At 50.7% G+C, this 21382-nt stretch overlaps 1 protein-coding gene across 1 annotated transcript in view; it reads right to left on the minus strand.

The window, feature by feature from the left end:
• Positions 1-8500: 8500 nt before the first annotated feature.
• LOC142005929 (dynein heavy chain domain-containing protein 1-like) overlaps positions 8501-21382 on the minus strand; it is a 92128-nt gene continuing 79246 nt past the window's right edge. The window contains exons 7-9 of the mRNA XM_074983114.1: positions 12698-12949; positions 9268-9411; positions 8501-8557 (exon numbers count right to left, since the gene is read on the minus strand). Coding sequence (XP_074839215.1) covers positions 8501-8557; positions 9268-9411; positions 12698-12949 — 453 coding nt within the window. The remainder of the gene's footprint in view (positions 8558-9267; positions 9412-12697; positions 12950-21382) is intronic.

The following is a 21382-nucleotide window of genomic DNA, read 5'->3' on the forward strand; positions in this document are numbered from 1 at the left end:
AGAGTGCTGTGCTGCTTGCTGCTTCAGTGCTGAGGCGTGGAAGGTTAACTTCCCCTTAGCATTCAAGTACAAGCTTGCTCTTCCAGATCCTTCGCTCTTGCGCTACTTGCTGTGCCAGGTGGCTCTGCTATCTTGGCTCTAGGCCTGGCCAGCTCGTTGGTGCCAGTCCTGTTTTCCTGTTCACACAATGGGGTTTCTTGGCCGCTCGCTGCACTGGGACAGAGGTATCTGCTCTTTGGACATTTTCAGCGGGGTGATCAGAAGCCTGGATGATGGAGAAGGGAACCTGGTCAGAAGCTGTGGTTGGCAAGTCTTTTCCAGGCTTCAGGCTCAGACAAGCTGTTGGAAAGACTTTTCCATGAGAAGCATGTTAGTTGGATGTCTCTAGCACTTGTGGCAATGAGGAGACTTCTGTCTTAAGTGCGTTTCGCCTAGAAATCAACACACTGAGCTTGTCTGGAGAGCCTACAGGTGAGGCCACATTTAAAGCCCAGGGAGCGAGCAGGGCATTCCCATCAGGGAAGACCCTTGCCCCCAAAGAGGCTGACTATGTTAAAGGGTCAACCGAAACATAGCTCCCAACAAGGAGAATAATGATAATAAAAATGTTGTTGTTATTGTTGTTTTTAAAAAGAGGTGACACTAGAAAGAGAAACTAATGAACTAGCAATGTACACTAATAACCTGTGGTATAGAGGCTAAAAGAACGAAACAGGGAGGTGCCACCAGGAGTTGTGACTCAAAGCCAAAGGTGGACGAGAAGGAAGGTTGGCTGCATAGTGCCAGCTCACCCTCTCATGTGGTGCCAGATGGATACCATGCATGTCTGCCTCATCCAGGCACTGGTACCACAGACCTCTGATCAGGAGCACAAGGGGAGCACCCACAGGGACAGCACTTGAAGAAGAAAGTTGCTTTTCTTTTTTTGGTGGGTCAGGTTCTGCAGTTTCCGCATCACAATCCCACTGAAAGCTCCACACCTCTTCCCTCAGCAATGTTGGACTGCACTTTGATTCTTACACCTGCTGCCAGTGCTGCATCGCTCTTTAGAAACCTCACCGTGCACACTCTCTCTGCATGTTCTCAGATCTTCAGTGAGAGTGTGCTTAAAAGGAACAACATGTTCTGGATCAGCCTCTGAGACAGTTAGAACATGAAATATGTGGCTGAATGCAGGTAAAACAGAGCAGGTGGCACACAACTCTCACCCCAAGGAGTTCAGACACAAATTTAATTAGAGCATTGTTTGTAAATGAGCATTATGGAAATATGGTCTGGACTGGTGGCTGAAGCATGATGGGCCACATGAGTGTTTAGCATAGCTGCATAAATATATCGCAACACTGGTTACAAAAGTGCCCGATGAACACCTGTTTTCACTTTCAGATGACTTTGTAAGTAAGAAGCAGACAGCGTTATCTCCTGCAAATGAAACCAAATGTGTTTGCTTGAGTGATTAGCTGAATACGAAGGATGGGTTAGTGGACTTGTTGGCTGTAAAGTTTTGCAGTGTTTTATTGTTGAATGATGTTATTTTTGTACATAATTCTACATTTGTAAGTTCAGTTTTCATGGCAGAAAGATGGCACTACAGTAACTGTTATGGGGGGATTGTAAAAAGCAAAAGAAATGGAATTCTTCAATGCAAACATTTACAATAAAAAGAGGAAAGTGAGCACTGTACTTTTGTATTCTGTCAGAATTGAAATCAATATATTTAAAAATGTAGAAAAACATCCCAAAATGTTTAATACATTTCAGGCAGTATCCAACCATTTAAGTGTGATTAAAACTGGGATTAATCACAATTAGTTTTTGTGTTGATTGATCAAGTTACATGTGATTAATCAATAGCCCTAGTATGGTCCCATGTCTCCAGTGTAATGTGAGCAAGGTGATACCTTTGAGGAGAACTAAAAGTACAATCTAAACAAAACCATCAAACGAAATGAGTGGGCAGAATGAAACCAGCCCCACGCCCCACACTCCAGAGTTCCTGACTCTTTAAAGAGGGACAGCAGACTTGGGAAAATACAAGCAAAGATAGGAAGCAGCTTTTCAGCATCCATCGCTGGGGGCGGGGGGGATGAAGGAGGCCAGAGATCTCGTAATGTGAGAAAGGTGAAGCCCTCAGATAAGGCTAGGCCTGTACTACCACTTATGTCAGCAAAATGTTTGTTGCTCAGGGGGTGAAAACACCCCTGCCCATCTCTAGCCACATAAGTGGTGGTGTGCACCACACTGTCTCAGAGTGAGAGCTTCTCCTGCCAACATCACTGCCACCATATGTTGCAGTGGTTTTATTACAGTGATGAGAGAGCACTGAAGCCTCTGAGCATGGACTATGGATAAAAAGCCTGCTTAGACAAAGATTAACAGGTGCTGAAGTTCAGGTTTAATCACTAGAAAGAGATTTGTTTGACCTGTCTTCCAGTCCCTCTCATCACATGAACATATGGTCTTCAGGAGTAAGCTTGTCCTTGTTTACTACAAATGATCTTGGTGCTAAGTGTGGGCTTTTAGCTACCCTAACAGGCTGCTGTGTTCTGCCTCCTGAAGGTGTAGGAAGAAAGAGGGCCTAAAACAGAACCCTTTGTATCAGCATCCTGGTACCAGGCCTGAGCTAAAGTTGTCAAAACTTTGCAGCTATAAAGCCAAGTGTGAGCAAGAGGCAGGCCCTGCTCCCAGAATCTGGCCAGAGCAGGCTGATGCTGCAGAAACAGGCACTCAGGCAGGGCTAGACCCAAGAATGTAGATGCCAACATGTGCCAGAAAGGTGGTACCAGAACACATTCCCCAGAAAGAACAGGAACACACTGACCCATCTTCTGGATAAGTCAGGATGGCAGCATGAGGGCTAGGGATGTTCCAAGTAATGGGCAGCCCCTGCCACGTCACGAGTGATAGCTAACATGGGTGAATCCGTGTCTGAAGAGGTCTCTTGTAGGGGGTGTCTCTGGCCAGCTGAGGAGGAAATGGAAAGCCGCCTTTCACTGAGCTGCGTCCGGTGTCACGGGCACATATGTGCTAGTGTAACTGTAGGCTTAATCTGAGGAACTAGGACTGCACTTCATTGACAGTAAACCTGGCTGGGTGCTTCAGAGTCCACGTGGGTCTTGTGGTCACTGTACGGTTGGGTCAAGGCCTGGTGTGACAAGGACACAGGAAACCTGCACAACTATGGAGTGGAGGAGAAATAGGAGACTGGAAGCTTCTGCTGTCCCTGTCTCATCTCCCGAGAACATGGGGATGGCCAATGCTAAGGGAAAGTGGGGATGCAACTTTGTCACACAATGTACTTAGCCCCAGAACTCATTGCCCCTGAGGCCCTTGCAATTAAGGACTTAAGAAAGACCTGGTCTTGACGGACCAACAGCCTCATCCAGTCTGGCAGTTCTCCCCTCACAACACTAGTGCAGCACTGCTGGCAGCTTTACCGTGTTTTCCAGATTCTCCTCGTCCAGGGTGAGGGGACGGAAGCACTGCCGGATCACCTCATTCAGCGCTCGCACGTATTCCACATGCTCCTGCAGCTCTGTCATCTGGCCCCGGTACTGCTCCAGCTGCAGAAAGAGCATGGGACATTCTCTGTCAGCCTGGGGCCCTGCCAGAAAGCTATGCGGAGAGCCCCACAGCCCATCACTGAGACATATCTGTCCTCTGGCCCTTCTGCTCAGGGCAGAAGGTGGCTCCGAGTGGGTCTGACACGGCAGCCCCTGCGGTGAGTCTGCAGCACTGAGGATGACTGCAAACACCAGTCTAGCAATGGGCATACTGTCCACCTCTCTGGATGAAGGGAAACCCCCTTTCTTTGGGTTCAGCACTATGACAAGGCGAAATGGACTACTTCCACACTGCTGACACTTCATCATCATCAACCACCATTGGCTAGGCTCCCATTGGCATCCAATGCCTACGTCACTATTTCCTTCCATCTTTCCCTGTCCAGTGCAGTGTGGCTTACTTTCTGTAGACTAGCTCTGCACTGATCTACTACATCATCTACCCATTCTCTGTGGGGTCTGCCTCTCCGTATTCGACCCATCCATTATGCCAAATACCAGGGTCTTGACTTTTTGTTCCTTGTTCATTCTGTAGATGCCTGAATAGCTGTAACTTGCATTGTATAAACCTTCTGCAGTACGTTCTCTTTCAGCTGTGTATCTTCCTATATAATTCCTCGTTGATAACCTTCTGCATCCATCCTATTCTCAGGAACTTTCTGTAAAAACTCCTCTCAAATGCCAATATCCTTCTCTTCAAATCTTTCATTGTCACCCATGTCTCACATCCATACAACATGCTGCAGAATACACACATTTTCAAGATGCTCAGCTTCATTCCTAAGCTAATCGCTTTGTTTTTCCAGATCTTATCCATCGCCTTCAAACTCGCTCTTGCTTTCGCTGTTCTAGTCGCTATTTCCTACTTACAGTCTAGATCATATGTTATGTTGCTCCCCAGATACATGAACTTCTCTGCATTCTCTAGTTTGATCCCGTCTACACTGATCTTCCCTCCTATTTCCTTATCTCCAAATACCACTCTTTGGCTATGTCTACACTAACCAAAAACTTCGAAATGGCCATGCGAATGGTCATTTCGAAGTTTACTAATGAAGTGCGGAAATACATATTTCCCATCTGCGCCTAGGAATAAGGGGACGTCGAAATAGGCGGGGTCCTTTCGAAAAGGAGCCCCATCTGGACAAGCCGTGTGGCGGCGAGCCGCGTCAATTTCGAAGTGCCGCAGCTGCCCGCATGCTAATGAGATGCTGAATATGTATTTCAGCACTTCATTAGTAAACTTCAAAATGGCCATTTGCATGGCCATTTTGAAATTTTTGGCTAGTGTAGACATGGCCTTTTTGTTTTATTGATGTTCATAATCAGTCCATACCACTTCCCTTCCTCATTTAACACCAGCACCATTCTTTCTAGCTTGCAAGCTTCTCTTCATCTTCCATGATGATAACTATATCATCCATGAACCTCAAGTTGTCAATTCTCATCCCGTGCACCGATATTTCTTCTACCTCTTCCTGGATCTGGTCCATCGCTCTGTCAAGGTACATGATGAAGATACTCAGTGGTATCAGATCTCCTTGTCTCATACCTCCACTCTTTCTAATCCAACTGCCTAGCTCTCCACACATTCTCCCCGCTGCCTCTGCACTGTCGTTGCTATGTTTCAACAAGGGTATCAGTCTGCTGTCCACGCCATATGACTGCAACCCTGCCCAAGTCACTTTCGGATCACTGTCAAATGCCTTCTCAAAAATGGGCAAAGCAATTATAGACATTCTTATTCTTTCATTGAACTTTTCCCACTATCAGTGTTAGGATCAATATTTGCTGTATGGTACATCTATCTTTCCTGAATCACACTTGCTTGTCTGCTAGATGTTCTTCTATCTGCAATCTCAGTCTCTCTGTCAGTATCATCATCAGCTCCTTGCCTAGATGATTTGTTAGGGCAATCATTCTGTAGTTCTTGCACGGCAACATGCTTCCTTTCATGTGTATTGTCTCTAGCACAGATCTTGCCCATTCCTTAGGTGCCTTCTCTTCTTTCCATGCTATATTACATAGTCAGTGTATTTCCTGAATCATGCTTTCTCTGCCATATTTGATCATCTCTCCTGTGATCTTATAATTTCCAGGGCTCTTTTTATTCTTTAGTCATTTCACTGCTCTTTTTACTTCCTCCTTTGAAATATTGGACTCGCTCTCGATGTTCGGCAGAGATAGCTCTTTTAGTACTTCATTAAGTCTCTCTGAGACACTCAGGTCCAACTGTGCTTTGTATAGATCAGTGCCATATATTGCCCATCGCTGCACAACTTTCTCCTTGTTGATGAACACCTCATTGTTCTAATCTTAGATCGCCATCTGCTTTGGCTGCCACTTCCTGTTAGTATTCCTAATCATCTTATACACCTCCATTTCACCTCTGTATATCTTCATATTGCTCCTCTAACCATTGCATCTTTTCCATTCTGGCTGCTTTCCTGACATTGTTGCATTTCTTTCTATATTGCTGACACCCACCAGTCTCTCTGAGGCTATGCCAGCAGGGTACCCCACATGCGGGGCTGAAGTCTGGCTTCTTGGCAATGGCCCCCAATCAGATGGAAGGAATGGGCATGGTCTGTGGAAAGAGAGGCCTCACCCTCCGCAAGAGGGAGGAGAGTCAGGAGTTAGGGAAGTGTCTTGGGGCCTAGCCAGCTGAGCCCAGGCAGAGCTCAGCATCCCTGGCACCCCGTCTGTTAAAGCCATACCTTCTGGGAGCACTTGGCAATGGTGAAGATGTTGGTGCTGACATTCTGGTAGAGCTGCACTACCGCACCCAGCTCAGAAATGAGGCTCTCGCTGCGCTGGGATATCTCACTCAACAGCAGGGAGAGGATCTCCTTCCTGATGGAGTCCAGCAGGGGCACTGGGGGAGGGACAAGTGGCCATCAAGACAAGGACATGAGGAAAGGGGGCCTAGCTCTGCTGCCATCACTAGCCTTCCATCCCAGTCACCCTCCTGATGAAGACAAACCCCCTCATGACTTCAGCCGTTGACACACCAGAACATGAGCCCAATGGATACCCCCTCAAGGCCCCAGAAACACACGACCAGACTCCACAGACTGCTCTTTCCAATGGCCAAAACCAATTGCCCCTCCCTGCAATCACCAGCCCTTCCAACTCCCACGAGCCCATTACCAGGTCCCATTGCCCCTCCCCCTCTCACCAGCCCTTCCCCCCTCCCACAAGCCCATTGCCCCTCCCATCTCCCACCAGCCCTTCCTCTCTCCCATGAGCCCATTGCCAGGTCCCATTCCCCTCCCCTCTCTCAGCAGCCCTTCCACCCACCCACAAGCCCATTGTCAGGTCCCATTGCCCCTCCCCTCTGAGACCAGCCCTTCTCCCCTCCCATGAGCCCATTGCCAGGTCCCATTGCCCCTCCCCTCTGAGACCAGCCCTTCCACCCACCCACGAGCCCATTGCCCCTTCCCTCAATCACCAGCCTTCCCCCACTCCCATGAGCCCATTGCCCGGTCCCATTGCCCGTCCCCCACCCCTGAGCTGTCAACTATTCCCCTTATCCAGCCATGTGATATCCACTCCCCACACAGGAGCCTTTTGCTCTGACTCACTTCCCCTGACTTCTTCCTGCTCTCTGAGGGACTACACCCTCCCCTGCAATGCCCGCAGAGCAATTGCCCCACCCCGGCACTGTAGATTCCACGCCTGCCCACTCACCAATCTCCTGCTGCACACAGCTGCAATCCATCAGGAGGAGCTGGTTGCAGGTGATGACTGTGGAGGGCACCTCTCTGACACGTTCTGCCCAGGCACGCATCTGCACCACTCGCTGCACATAGTCGCCTGCTGGACGACCCTTCATTTGCTCCAGCTGCTTGCGACTCCAGCTGTGAACAAAGCTGTGGACCTCTGCCACCCACATATGCTGCTTGCAGATCTCCTGGGTCTCCCTCAGGGCCTCCTGCAGGCGGAACAGGGGGCTCTCAGCAACCCACAGCCCCAGACAGCAGGAAATACAGAGCGCTCCCCACCATTCACCACGATACTCCCAGAGCCCAATGAAAAATACCAGTTGGTGCTCAACCTGGCAGCCTGGTCCTTGAGAGGGTAACCCCCATCCCAGGCCTGTCCAATCTGGGGCAAGCTATAGCTTAGGCAAGGCCGGGGAGAGAGTGCAGGACAAGAGGTCCTGGATGTGATTGGGAAGGCCCCTCTGGGCACAGGAGAGTCAGAAAGACTCCACCCATCAGGATGAGTGATCACCGTTCTGGGTACTGCAGCAATGGCCAGGGGCTCCAGTCAGCATCAGACCCCATTCAAGTAGGTACTTTTCAGGCTCTGAGGGAGGAGTGGTTCTTCCCTAGGGCACACAGTCTCTTTAGGGCCCAGGACACCTGGCATAATAAGTGAGCCAGGGGATTTGTAGCGGGAAGCTCCCTAGCCGTGCAAGTTAATAAGCTGTCATCCTGGCCTGGCCAAGCAACGGAAAAGCAGAGAGGTGTGGGGGGACCTTGGTGACATAATCAAAAGAGCCCAAGGGATGGCTGGGGTGGCCCAGTTCAAGGACACAGGGCTGGACCCAGAGCTCTGGTGAAAGGCCAGCTCTCAGAGACACCGAAGGGAAAGACGCAAGGCAGACTTGGACAGACTGTCCGAATTCACCACTCCCCTCACTCACTGCCAGCACAGCCCGCTGGCTGGCCAGAGCCCCCTGGATTCTGCTGTCTGAGTGCAGGTCCTGTTCCAGCTGCTCCCTCGATGGCACTGGGTACTGGCTCTTCAGCCGCTGCCCAGTTATCTCCAGTCCCCCGATGGCCTTCAGATCCAGATGATGCACCAGTTGTGGGTCCTGGCCACAGAGTGCCTCCACAGACAGACTCTGGAGCAGTACATCATGGGGGCAGGGGCTGCCTCCCTCTGTTTCTCTAAGGGCTGGGCAGAAGGAGAAAGAGAGAGAGAGGTTTCTAACAAACACCAGCTGCAGGGATGATGGGGGATGCAAGCAACTGCCCAGCCGACACCTTGGAGAGGGAGTGCACAGCAGCTGGGCCCCCTGTCTCATCTGCTCTGTCCCCCACCCTGGGAGCTCCAGGGCAGTGCTCCATTTGGTCGAGGATCAGCCAATAGTGATGAGGCCTGGTGAAGAGACCTTGTGGGGAAGTCACTTACCACTTGGGTGGACTTTGCACATCATTCTCAAGTCCTGACTCTGGTGAGTCTCTTGGCCTGCAGAACTCTGCTCAGGTTGGGTCACTGGTTTCTCCTTCCTGGTCTGAGTCACCTGCAGGGAGATCCCCTTCACCCTGGGCAACGCTCCACTCTTCACAACAGAACATTTCAACCTCCAGACCAGGTCATGCAGACTCCCCCAACCATGCACCATTGACAATGCTTGCGTCCCGACTTGGCAGCAGAAGCAGCAGCTCACCATCCCTTTCCCCTCCACCACAAGCAGTTTCCTGCTTCCTAGCCTTGCACAGCTGACTTAACTCTAGAGCTCCTTCTGGGAACTGGCTTCTCCCATCACCCCCCAGCATTGTGGCAAAGGCTCCTAAGTCCCAGGTATGTGCCTGACCTTCAGCAATGGCAGTGGAGCAGGAAGAGCCTGGCACAAGGTCCATTTCACTGGGGATGGATGGCCCCTTGAACGTCTCCTTTGGCCACAGGTAGACTGTCCACTCCCACTTTCCAGGGAAGGACAACTGCCAAACTGGGAGTCAGAGGTACCAACCTGCAGGACAGACTCCACCACAGCATCCAGGGCCCCCAGCAGGCTGTTTTCCAGCACCTGGTCAGAGGGAAAGGGGACCAGCTGACTGTCAGTGTCAAACTCCAGGTGTACGTGAAGGACAGCTTCCCGTGAGGTACCACCACCCTGCAAAGGAGAGTCACAGTCCCTCACAGTTTGGAGAGCACAGCTTATGCTAAGCAAAAGTGACAGGGTTCAGTATGGAGGAACTGGGCAGGATCTCTGGCTGGTGTTATCAGCAGGTCCGACATCACTGGCTTCCGATGAACATGCAAAACTTGGTGCAACCACTGTTCTATGAAAAAGTGAGTTAAGTAAAATGTCCCTTGAAAGCTTATGATTTGTTCATTCTGTTTATGCTGCTCATATGCAAGTATCATTTTTATCTTTTAAGTTGTAAATATTGGCGCTGCACTTGTAATTCAAATGTTTGCTTCTGAAACTCCTCAAAAGTAAATATGGCAACCTCTTGTAAAAGGGTTTCTAATCAGGTGAAGCCATGCTTGGCAGAGAAAGGGCATTAACAGGTGCCAATCCACATCAGAGGAACTTGGCTGTGAACATGCACACCAACAGACAGGCAATGTCCGATTGCCAAAAAAGGACACAGACAGGTGACTTCCTTATGTGACATGCTCCACTTTGGGAGGCACCTTCACACAGCAAGAACAATGGAATCCTCTCCACATGTGCAAGGGGATAAAGAGAACCCTGGAGTTCCTCCAGCTTTGTCCTCAATCCAGCTCATCACTTCTGGAACATCTCTGCTATGAACTGAGCCTGGAAGGATCAGTGACCCGCCCTAACAGTGGACAGACTCCAGAGACTTTTAAGATAGCAGTTCATTCCAACTCTACTACAAACCTGCACCAGGAACTTTGAATTGGTGTATGTAATTTCACTCCTTTAACAATTTTACTCTCAACAGCCGTGTCTACACTAGCCCGAAACTTTGAAATTGCCATGCAAATGGCCATTTTGAAGTTTACTAATGAAGCGCTGAAATGCATATTCAGCGCTTCATTAGCATGCGGGTGGCCGCGGCATTTCGAAATTGATGCACCTCGCCGCCACGCGGCTAGTCCCGTGGGGCTCCTTTTCGAAAGGACCCCGCCTACTTCGAAGTCCCCTTATTCCCATGAGCAGATGGGAATAAGGGGACTTCGAAGTAGGCGGGGTCCTTTCAAAAAGGAGCCCTGTCTGGATGAGCCGTGCGGCTGCGAGCCACGTCAATTTCGAAGTGCCGCACCCGCCCGCTTGCTAATGAGGCGCTGAATGTGCATTTCAGCGCTTCATTAGTAAACTTCGAAATGGCCATTTGCATGGCAATTTCAAAGTTTGGGGCTAGTGCAGACATGGCCAACCTGTTCTTTTTGCTTCTTTTACTCATAAACCTTTAGATGTTGGGTTCTAAAGGACTGGCCCAGCGTGCTCTTCTGGGTGAGATCTGAGGTACACGTTGACTGGGAAATGTGGCTGGTCCTTTGGGATTAGAAGAACCTGTTCAGATTTGGTGAGCTTGATTTTCATAACCTCTCATCTGTGTGAAGAGTGATACTGATTGTGGCACAGGAGAAGCTGCAGTATGCAAGGGATTTGCTGGTTTGACTTCTTGTTTGCCAGTGTGGGAAACAGAAGTGCTCTTTGTGACTGGTTTGGGGGACCCCCCGTCTTGGGATGTAAGCAGCCCTGTCTTTAAATAACTGGCCCTAATTTGACCCACTCAGCATGCCCCAGAAAGCCTCCAATATTATCACAGGTCGTACTAGATTCCCAGCCATCCCATCTAATCTTCACTGCTGGCAGACTGAGCAAGAGACAAACCGACAGAGCCAAACCAAATCACTGGAAAACGGCCAATATAACGCCAATATTTAAAAAAGGCTCTAGAGGAGACCCTGGCAATTATAGACCGATAAGTTTAACATCAGTACCAGGCAAATTAGTAGAAACACTAGTAAAGAATAAAATTGCAAGGCACGTAGAAGAGCACAAATTGTTGGGCAAAAGTCAGCATGGTTTCTGCAGAGGGAAGTCGTGTCTAACTAATCTATTAGAATTCTTTGAAAGGGTTAATAAACATGCGGACAAGGGGCACCCAGTGGACATAATATACCTAGATTTCCAGAAAGCCTTTGACACAGTCCCACACCAAAGGCTTTTATGTAAATTAGGTGGTCATGGGATAGGAGGAAAGGTCCTTTCATGGATCGGGAATTGGTTAAAAGACAGAAAACAAAGGGTGGGAATAAATGGTAAATTTTCACAATGGAGGAGGGTAACTAGTGGTGTTCCCCAGGGGTCAGTCCTGGGACCGATCCTGTTCAACTTGTTCATCAATGATCTAGAAAATGAGGTAAGCAGCGAGGTGGCAAAGTTTGCAGATGACACCAAGTTGTTCAGGACAGTCAAAACCAAAAGGGATTGTGAAGAACTACAAAAAGATCTCAGCAAACTGAGTGATTGGGCAGCAAAATGGCAAATGAAATTTAATGTGGGTAAGTGTAAGGTAATGCATGTTGGAAAAAATAACCCAAATTACACGTACTACATGATGGGGTCAAATTTAGCTACGACAGATCAGGAAAGGGATCTTGGAGTTATAGTGGATAGTTCTCTGAAGACATCCACGCAGTGTGCAGCGGCAGTTAGTAAAGCAAATAGGATGTTAGGAATTATTAAAAAAGGGATCGATAATAAGACAAAAGATATCATACTTCCCCTATATAAAACTATGGTACGCCCACATCTTGAGTACTGCGTGCAGATGTGGTCTCCTCACCTCAAAAAAGATATATTGGCATTAGAAAAGGTTCAGAAAAGGGCGACTAAGATGATTAGGGGTTTGGAACGGGTCCCATATGGGGAGAGGCTAGAGAGACTGGGACTTTTCAGTTTGGAAAAGAGGCGATTGAGGGGCGATATGATAGAGGTATATAAAATCATGAATGGTGTGGAGAAAGTTAATATAGAAAAATTATTTACCTTTTCCCATAATACAAGAACTAGGGGACACCAAATGAAATTGATGGGTAGTAGGTTCAAAACTAATAAAAGGAAATTTTTCTTCACACACGCACAGTCAACCTGTGGAACTCCTTGCCTGAGGAGGCTGTGAAGGCCAGGACTCTATTAGGGTTTAAAAAAGAGCTTGATAAATTTTTGCAGGTTAGGTCCATAAATGGCTATTAGCCAGGGATAAAGTATGGTGCCCTAGCCTTCAGAACAAGGGCAGGAGATGGATGGCAGGAGATAAATCACTTGATCATTGTCTTCTGTTCTCCTTCTCTGGGGCACCTGGCATTGGCCACTGTCGGCAGATGGGATGCTGGGCTGGATGGACCTTTGGTCTGACCCAGTATGGCCATTCTTATGTTCTTATGTAACCCCCTCAGACCTCTTCCTGCCTCACCTTCATGATGTTGCTGACGAAGGATGTGATCTCCTCCTGCACAATGGAGACCAGGTTCTGGCAGGTCATGAGGTTCACCAGCTGGGCAAGGCTGCCCAGCCTCTGCATCCAGAACTCAGCCTCCTTCAGCCTCTTCTCCAGCTCCCTGTAGTGGACTCTCTGCTGATACAGGGATTCCTTGGTGATATACAGCTTGTAGCTCTTCACCTGGGTCTGCAGCCCATGCACCAGCTTGTAGGTGTCATCCCGCACCTGCAGGGACATGAAAACAAATGTGCTGAGAAGGCAGGTCCCCTGCACAGAACCACTGCTCTGCCAATGCTCAGGATGGGATGGGCAAGAAGTGAAGGCAGCTCCTCAAAGCTACTCAGGGTGACGTTCTCTCTCTTCTGGGATGGAGAGAGAACATACTGGACAGACTCCAACAGACACATCAAGCATAGTAGAAAGAGAGATTACCCTGTGCAGTAACTCGTGTTCTTCGAGATATTGTCTCCATGGGTGCTCCACCTTTAGGTGCTGCAGTGCCACTGCACCTACTGGTCAGAGACTTGTTAGTAGCAGTGGTCCCTCCCTGCAACCCCAGCTGCCTGTGCATGCAGGGCACAGGCACAAGATGCCCATGGCACTTACTGCACATGCACGGGCAGCTGGTTCCTCAGTTCTTCTCTGATCCAGAAGCCAAAGCAGGAATCCAAAGCAGAGGGGAGGAGGGTGGGTGGTGGAGCATCCGTGGGGACAACATCTTGAAGAACTCCAGTTACTGCGCAGGGTGAGTAACCTTCCCTTCTTCAAAGGTCCCTGTGGGTGCTCCACCTTTAGGTGACTACAAAGCTGTGTCATTGTTTGGAGGTGGTGCCTTCAGATGGCGTACATTGGCTGATGACATTATAGAACGGCCAAATGCAGTGTGTGTCAGCAACAATCTGTATAGCGCAATGCAGTGTGAACGTGTGAGCAGCCACCTGCGTAGGTGCTCTACAAATGTCTTCAGTGGACATGCCCTGGAGGAAGGCTGTGAAAGGAGCCACTGCCTGTGTGGAATGAACACAGATGCTCACGGGAGGTTCTCTGTTAAACATGTTGTAAGCGAGTCTTACACAGCTCGAGATCCACTTGGACAGCCTTTGCTTGGAGACAGGCATGCCCCAAGATATTTGTGTTCTCCCCAGGTAGAAGGCCAAGGCCCAGCGGATGTTGAGAATATGCAAGGCTCTGTCCCCATCTTCAGTATGATGTTTGGGGAAGAAGACTAGTAAGTATACCGGCGCACTGAAGTGGAAAGCAGTAAGTACTTTTGCAAGGAATTTTGGGTGGGTGAAGAGGACTACTTTGTCCTTGTACAAGGTTGTATACAGTGGCTCTGACATCGGTGCACTGATCACTCCCACCTTTCATGCCCAAGTGATTGCTACAAGGAAAGCCATTTTCATGGACAAGTGCAAAAGAGGGCAGGTGGCTGTTGGCTTACAGGGTTTGCTGGTTAGGGCCCTGAGGACTAAATTGAGGTCCCATGCAGGTGCTGGTTCTTAAAATGGAGATAATGTGTTGTGAAGGCCCTTAAGGAACCACTTGACTGATGGGTGGGTGAAGACCGAATGGCCCTAGATAGGCAGGTAAAAAGCCGATATGGCTGCAAAGCAAATATGAATGATGAATGTGTTTGTCTGTTGCAGGTGAAGCAGGTAAGTGAGTATGTGTGGGATCCCCATATGCATGTGAATAGGTTTTCCTTGTTGCAGGTCACCTACTGTTCCCGAGGATTACTTGGACTTCCAGTGGACAGTGCAGCTCTGAGTCCATCAGCCAACCAGGTACCACACATGAAGGTGAAGGTGGTCGATGGCTGGGTAGCAAATGGACTTGTTCTGTTGGGTTAGCAGTGAGGGAACGGGAGTGAGATGATATGATGGGTGTCTTGCCAGCTGTAAAAGGTCAGAGAACTAGGTCTGTTTGGGCCATCTGGGTACTAGTCATATGGCCCAAGCCCTGTCCTGCTTTATCTTGATCATGGCCCTCTGCATGAGAGAGATGAGTGGCAATGCATATGCTAAAGGTGATTCCATACGATGTTGAACGCATCTCCCAGTGAACTGAGGCCTAATCCATGTCTGGAGAAATAGTGGAGGCAACACATTGGCACTTGGGGCAAATAGATCCACAGTGGGGAATCCCCATCTGTGGAAGAGATAGAAGATGGTGGAAAATTGCAGCTGAGGTCATCCGCCAGTAGATTCTTGCTGCCTGGTATGTAGGCCACTACAAGGTGGATTTTCCAAGGCATACACCACTTCTACAGTTCCACTGCTTCTCAACAGAGTTGTTGTGAGCGTATTCCACCTTGTTTGTTGACGTAGTGGATTGTCGTTGTACTGTCCATCATCATTCAGACTGTGTTGTTGGTTATCTACCTGGAGAAGTGCATGCAGGCATATCGCACTGCTCTGAGCTTCAGAAGGTTGATATGCTTGAGCCGCACACATACAGAATGGGAAAGGACTGCCTAGGAATAAGTACAGCAGAAAGGGATCTAGGGGTTATAGTGGACCACAAGCTAACTATGAGTCAACAGTGTGATGCTGTTGCAAAAAAAGCAAACATGATTCTGGGATGCATTAATGGTGTGTTGTGAAAAAGACACAAGAAGCCATTCTCCCACTCTGCTCTGCGCTGGTTAGGCCTCAGCTGGAGTATTGTGTCCAGTTCTGGGCACCGCAGTTCAGGAAGGATGTGGAGAAATTGGAAAGGGTCCAGAGGAGAGCAACGAGAATGATCAAAGGTCTAGAGAACATGACCTACGAAGAAAGGCTGAAAGAACTGGGCTTGTTTAGTTTGGAAAAGAGAAGATTGAGGGGGGACATGATAGCAGTTTTCAAGTATTTAAAAGGGTGTCATAAGGCAGAGGGACGGAAAGAGAAGTTACTCACCGTAGTAACGGTGGTTCTTCGAGATGTGTCCCCATGGGTGCTCCACGTTAGGTGTCGGGCTCGCCCCGGCGCCGCAGGTCAGATCTTCCAAGCAGTTTCTGCCAGACCGCGCATGCGCTGGTGCGCACCGCTCCCTTGCGCGCTCCTGGCCATGTGTGCGACCCAGTCCCCGCCAGTTCCTTGACCAACCGCCTCGGATGCTCCTGAAAAACACTAAACAGAGATCCGAAGCGGGGAGGATGGGCGGGTGGTGGAGCACCCACGGGGACACATCTCGAAGAACCACCGTTACTACGGTGAGTAACTTCTTTTTCTTCTTCGAGTGTCCCCGTGGGTGCTCCACGTTAGGTGACTACCCAGCAGTAACCCAAAATAGGAGATGGGTAATCGGATCATGTGCAGCTTGTCCCCGAGAGGACCACTGTCGAGAGTTGGGTATCCTCTTGGAATACCCTGTGAAGGGCGTAGTGCTTGGCAAAGGTGTCATAGGATGACCAGGTCGCCGCTCTGCAAATGTCTTTTAGCGCAATGCCCTTGAAAAAGGCTGTTGATGCCGCCACCGCCCTAGTGGAGTGAGCCCTAGGCGTGGCCAGTAAAGGAGTCTTTTTGAGTTCGTAGCACATTTTTATGCAGGATACGATGTGCTTCGAGATTCTCTGCGAAGACAATCTTTTCCTTTCAATTTGGGAGCGAGAGAGACTAGGAGTCTATCCGTTTTCCGGAAGGACTTGGTCCTGTCTATATAGAAGGCTAGCGCCCTCCTCACCTCCAGGAGGTGTAGGCGCGCCTCTTTGTTAGAGTTATGAGGCTTTGGATAAACGAGGGTAAAACAATAGGTTTGTTAATATGAAACTCAGAAGAAACTTTAGGAACAAAGGCTGGATGCAGCCGTATGGTTACCGCCTCCTTGGAAAATTCTGTGAGCTGATGTGATTGCGAGAAGGAAGGTCATCTTTATCGTAAGGAGACGGAGGGAAACCATGGCTAAAGGCTCCAACGGTGGTTCCATTAGCGCACTAAGCACCAGGTCCAAGTTCCACGAAGGTGGAAGTGGTTTCCGAGGGGGGTATAGGTTTACCAACCCTTTGAGGAACCTGGTAATCATGGGATGGGTGAACACCGTGTGCCCTCCTGCTACTTTCTAGGACTTGTTGCACTTCCTCCGTATATGTGCTCTCTAGGGAGCTGAGCCATGGATTAACCATGCTTGTAGTCACAGGCCTTGGGGGGTGCGGATGCACTATGGACCCCTGGGCTTGCGTGAGCAGATCCGGCACCACCGGGAGGGGAATCGGTGGACGGTCCGACATGCGCAGGAGTAGGGGGAACCATTGCTGTTTATCCCATGTTGGGACTATCAGGATCATTTGGGCTCCTTCTCTCCTGGCTTTCTGCAAGACTTTGTGGATCAGCACTGTGGGAGGAAAAGCGTAAAGCAGGGGGCCCCTCCAGGAGATCGCGAATGCGTCCCCCAGGGACCCCCGTCCCAGTCCTGCCCTGGAGCAGTATCGTGGGCACTTCTTGTTGTGTTGAGTGGCAAACAGGTCTATCTGGGGAAAGCCCCATGCGTGAAAAATCGGTCGTAGCAGATCGGGACGGATCTGCCACTCGTGCGTGAGTGCGAAACGCCTGCTCAGCTGGTCTGCCTTCACGTTGTGAGCGCCTGGTAAGTACGAGGCTTTCAAGGTTATATTGTTGGCGATGCACCAGTTCCACAACCGGACTGCTTCCGCACATAAGGCACGGGAGCGAGCTCCTCCTTGCCGATTTATATAAAACATGGTAGAGGTATTGTCTGTACTGATCCCGACTACTTTGCCTTGTATATGGTCTTGAAAGTGTCTGCAGGCGTTAAACACCACTCTGAGCTCCAGTATATTTATGTGCAGTGACTGTTCCGCGGAGGACCACAGTCCTTGCGTCACCTCTTTGCCCATGTGTGCTCCCCACCCGATGTGGGAGGCATCTGTAGTAAGAAAAACCGATACTTGTGGTTGGTGGAAGGGTGCCCCTGTTGGCACGTTCTTGGGGTTTACCCACCATTGCAAGGATTTGCGCACCTCTATCGTGGGCAACACCACCCTGTGAACGGTGTGTGCTGCCGGTTTGTAGACGCTCGCCAGCCAGTGCTGCATGCTGCACATGTGTAACCTGGCGTTCTGTACTACGAACGTCGCTGCTGCCATGTGGCCCAGCAGCTGTAAGCACGTCAGAACCGGCACCGTAGGGCTGAAGGTGATGACTTTCACGAGGGAGCCGATGGCCTGAAAGCGTGTCTCTGGTAGATACACTCTCGCTGTAATAGAATTTATGTGTGCCCCTATGAACTCTATGTCCTGTGTGGGGTCTATCTTTGATTTTGCCAGATTGATAACCAGGCCGAGCAAAGAGAACGTGCCTGCTGTGACGCGTATCATGCGTAGTACCTAACCTCCTTCGAGGCCCCTTTGAGTAGGCAGTCGTCCAGATACGGGAATATAAATACCCCGTCTGTGCAGGTAGGCTGACACCACTGCCAAGGTATTGGTGAAGACTCTGGGGGCCAAGGAGAGGCCAAACAGTCGGACCTTGTATTGAAAATGTTCTTTGCCTACCATGAACCGGAGGAATCATCGGTGAGCCGGATGGATAGTTATGTGAAAATACGCGTCTTGTAAGTCGAGGGCTGCGAACCAATCTCCATCGTCCAGTGCCGTAAGGATGGAGGCGATTGTGATCATCCGAAAGTGTTGCTTGCGCAGGTACCGGTTGAGGCCTCGAAGATCTAAGATGGGCCTCCAGCCCCCTGTCTTTTTCTCCGTGAGGAAGTATCTGGAGAAGAACCCTTTCCCTTGCAGTTGCTCCGGCACTCTTTCCACTGCCCCTATGAGCATAAGATGGTCTACCTCCTGCTTGAGTCTCGCTTCGTGGGAGGCATCCTGCAGGTTGGGCCTGGGTGGAGGTCGTGGCGGTGGGAGTGACTGGAAGGGGATCGCGTACCCCGTGGCTATGATCTCCAGCACCCATTTGTCTGTGGTGATCCTTTGCCACTGGTCGTAGAATGGTCGGAGGCGATGGTGGAATAACAGCTTCAGATGACATTGTGCGATGGTAGTGATGGCGCAGCCCTGGATCTGTGTGTCAAACTTGTGGCCTTTGGCCCTGCCCCGAGGACGCACGGCTCTGTTGGGAACGTCGCCTGGGAGTTCTATATCGTTGATGCTGTTGATGTCGCCCTTGCTCGTAACCCCTGTGGTACTGGGGACGCTGTGGCTGATACTGATACCGTCTTTGCTGAGGGTAGTACTTTTTCTTTCTGTATGGAAGGGTGTAGATCCCTAAGGTCCTAAGAGTGGCTCTTGAGTCTTTACTGGAATGAAGGACCGAGTCAGTTGATTCAGCAAACAGCTTCTGTGTGTCGAAGGGGAGATCGACGATCTTCGCCTGCAGATCCCTCTGTATACCCGATGTTTGGAGCCAGGACTCCCTTCGCATTACCACTGCCGTAGCTGTTGAGCATGCTGCTGTGTCCGCAACATCCAGGGCGATCTGAACTCCTGTCCTCGAGGCCGCGTAGCCTTCTTGCACGATAGCCTTGAGCACCAGCTTCTTGTCCTCTGGAAGCCAGTCCATGAGGGAGGTTAATCTAGAGTAGTTGTTGAAATTGTGGTTCGCTAGATGCGCTGCGTAATTCGCCATTCTCAACAGTAGGGTGGAGGAGGAGTAGACCTTTCTGCCGAACAGCTCTAGTTTCTTGGCATCTTTGTCTGCTCCCCCTGTTTTGAACTGAGACGTTTTTGATCTCTGTTGAGACGATTCTACCACCAGAGAATTTGGTTGCGGGTGGCTGAATAGGAACTCCATGCCCTTCGCCGGCACGAAGTATTTCTTGTCTGCTCTCTTGTGGACAGGCGGAATAGTCGCAGGGGTCTGCCATATCGTGGTGGCGGACTCCAAGATTGCTTCGTCAAGTGGTATGGCTATTTTAGAGGAGGCCGGAGGTCTCAGATTTTTAAGGAGCTTATGGTGCTTCTCTTGCACCTCTGCTGTCTGGATGCCTTGTGTGAAGGCCACCCTTTTAAACAGCTCTTGGAACTGTTTGAGATCATCCGGAGGATGGACGTCCCCCGGGGCCGTAGCCTCATCCGGGGAGGACAGCAAGGAACCGCTAGGGTACGCCTCTCTGGACCCCTCCGGGTCCTGTTGACGGTGGTACATCCGCTCGCTAGAAGCTTGCAAGGGAAAATCCCGGGGTTCCAGAACCAACTCCCCCTGAGATATCTGAGTCTCTGTCCCCGTTCGCGATTGCCCTTGGGGATATGGAACCGTCTGTGGGGATCTGTCCCTGGTAGTATGGTGTCTATGCCCCGCGTGATAGGGGCGACCATGGCAACACGGGCACTGCTCCTGGGATGGTGACCTGGACCACTCCCTTGGTGCATACCCCCTACGTCTGGGGGAGCAAGATCTTCTGGAGACATGGGATGCTGGAGAGACCGATTTGTGATAGTACTCAAGTGGCTCGAAGCCCAAGAAGGGCGAAGGTGGTCCAAGCCATGGGGAGGCTGGCTGTAGAAATGGAGATGGGGGCTCCGGATAGGCTAGGGGTGACCCCTGCCTTCTCGTTGGAGTCCGCAGCACGAGCGGAGGGCTCAGAGAAAGCAGCTCTGCAGCCCTGTCTGGAGAGGGACTGCGGTGCCGTGTTTTCTGTGCTGCCTTTCCCCTCCCCTGTGGGGGTGGCTCCGCCCCCTGACGCGTCGAGGATCTCGGCCCCGTAGTCTGCACCGCGCTCGGCATGCTCCTCAGCGGTGCCACGCAGGCGGTCTCCCCCGGTGCCCGCAGGCCGTGTGCCTGCGCGCTCTGCGCCGCCGGTTCCCCGGGGGTCGGTGCCGCTGTTTGCGGAGCTGCCGGTTCCAGCGCTTGCTTGGCCGCCGCCCTGCCCCCGGTGCGGGGCGGCTGTTTGATCACCGGAGGCTGAACCTCCGCCACATGCGTCTCCGCGCCGCCGCCAATCAGCTGTAGCTGCGGCTGGGCGCTGTGCGCTCCACCCGTCCCACTCGCTGTTGCTGCCGGCAGGGATCGGGTTGGGGAGATTTTCCTCCGTTTTTGGGCTGATGGGGTTAGGGACGCGGCTTTCCTTTATGGGCCCCGGAGGGTCCCTCCTGCTGCGGCTGTTCCGGCACATCTGGCTGGAGGGCCTTGTCGAACAGCAGCATTTTCAGCCGCATTTCCCTGTCCTTCCTTGCTCTGGCTGTTAACTTGGCGCAGAAGGAACATTTCTGAGTGACATGAGATTCCCCCAAGCACCTTATACACTGACTGTGCCCATCAGACACTGGCATCGCCTTGTGGCACAACTCACACTTCTTGAATCCTGAAGAGGACATTGTGGTGAGTCTTTGAGTTGTTAATAGGGTACTTAGCACCTTCTCTGTGCTTGTTCCCCTCTCGGATAAAGCCTGCCGCGGCAGGAGGGCTAATGGTCCTAGGCTCCTGGCCACCGGTGCTCCGCTTGTTACTAGGATTGGAAGCTTTGAATTCCTTCCCTTTCTTTGTTTTCTTTTTTTTTTTGTTGAAAACAACAACCGACTAACTTAATCTAAGACTGAAGAAACTTTAAAACACTTAAAAACGTTAAATACGCTAACTCTGGCCGTAGCCTGAGCGGATTCCATCTGCAGCCGATGGCGGTTAAAGAGGAACTGGTGGGGACCGGATCGCGCATGTGGCCAGGAGCGTGCAAGGGAGCGGCGCGCACCAGCGCATGCGCGGTCCAGCA

Source organism: Carettochelys insculpta, chromosome 1, assembly GCF_033958435.1.
Source record: "Carettochelys insculpta isolate YL-2023 chromosome 1, ASM3395843v1, whole genome shotgun sequence".
NCBI classification, from domain to species: domain Eukaryota; kingdom Metazoa; phylum Chordata; order Testudines; family Carettochelyidae; genus Carettochelys; species Carettochelys insculpta.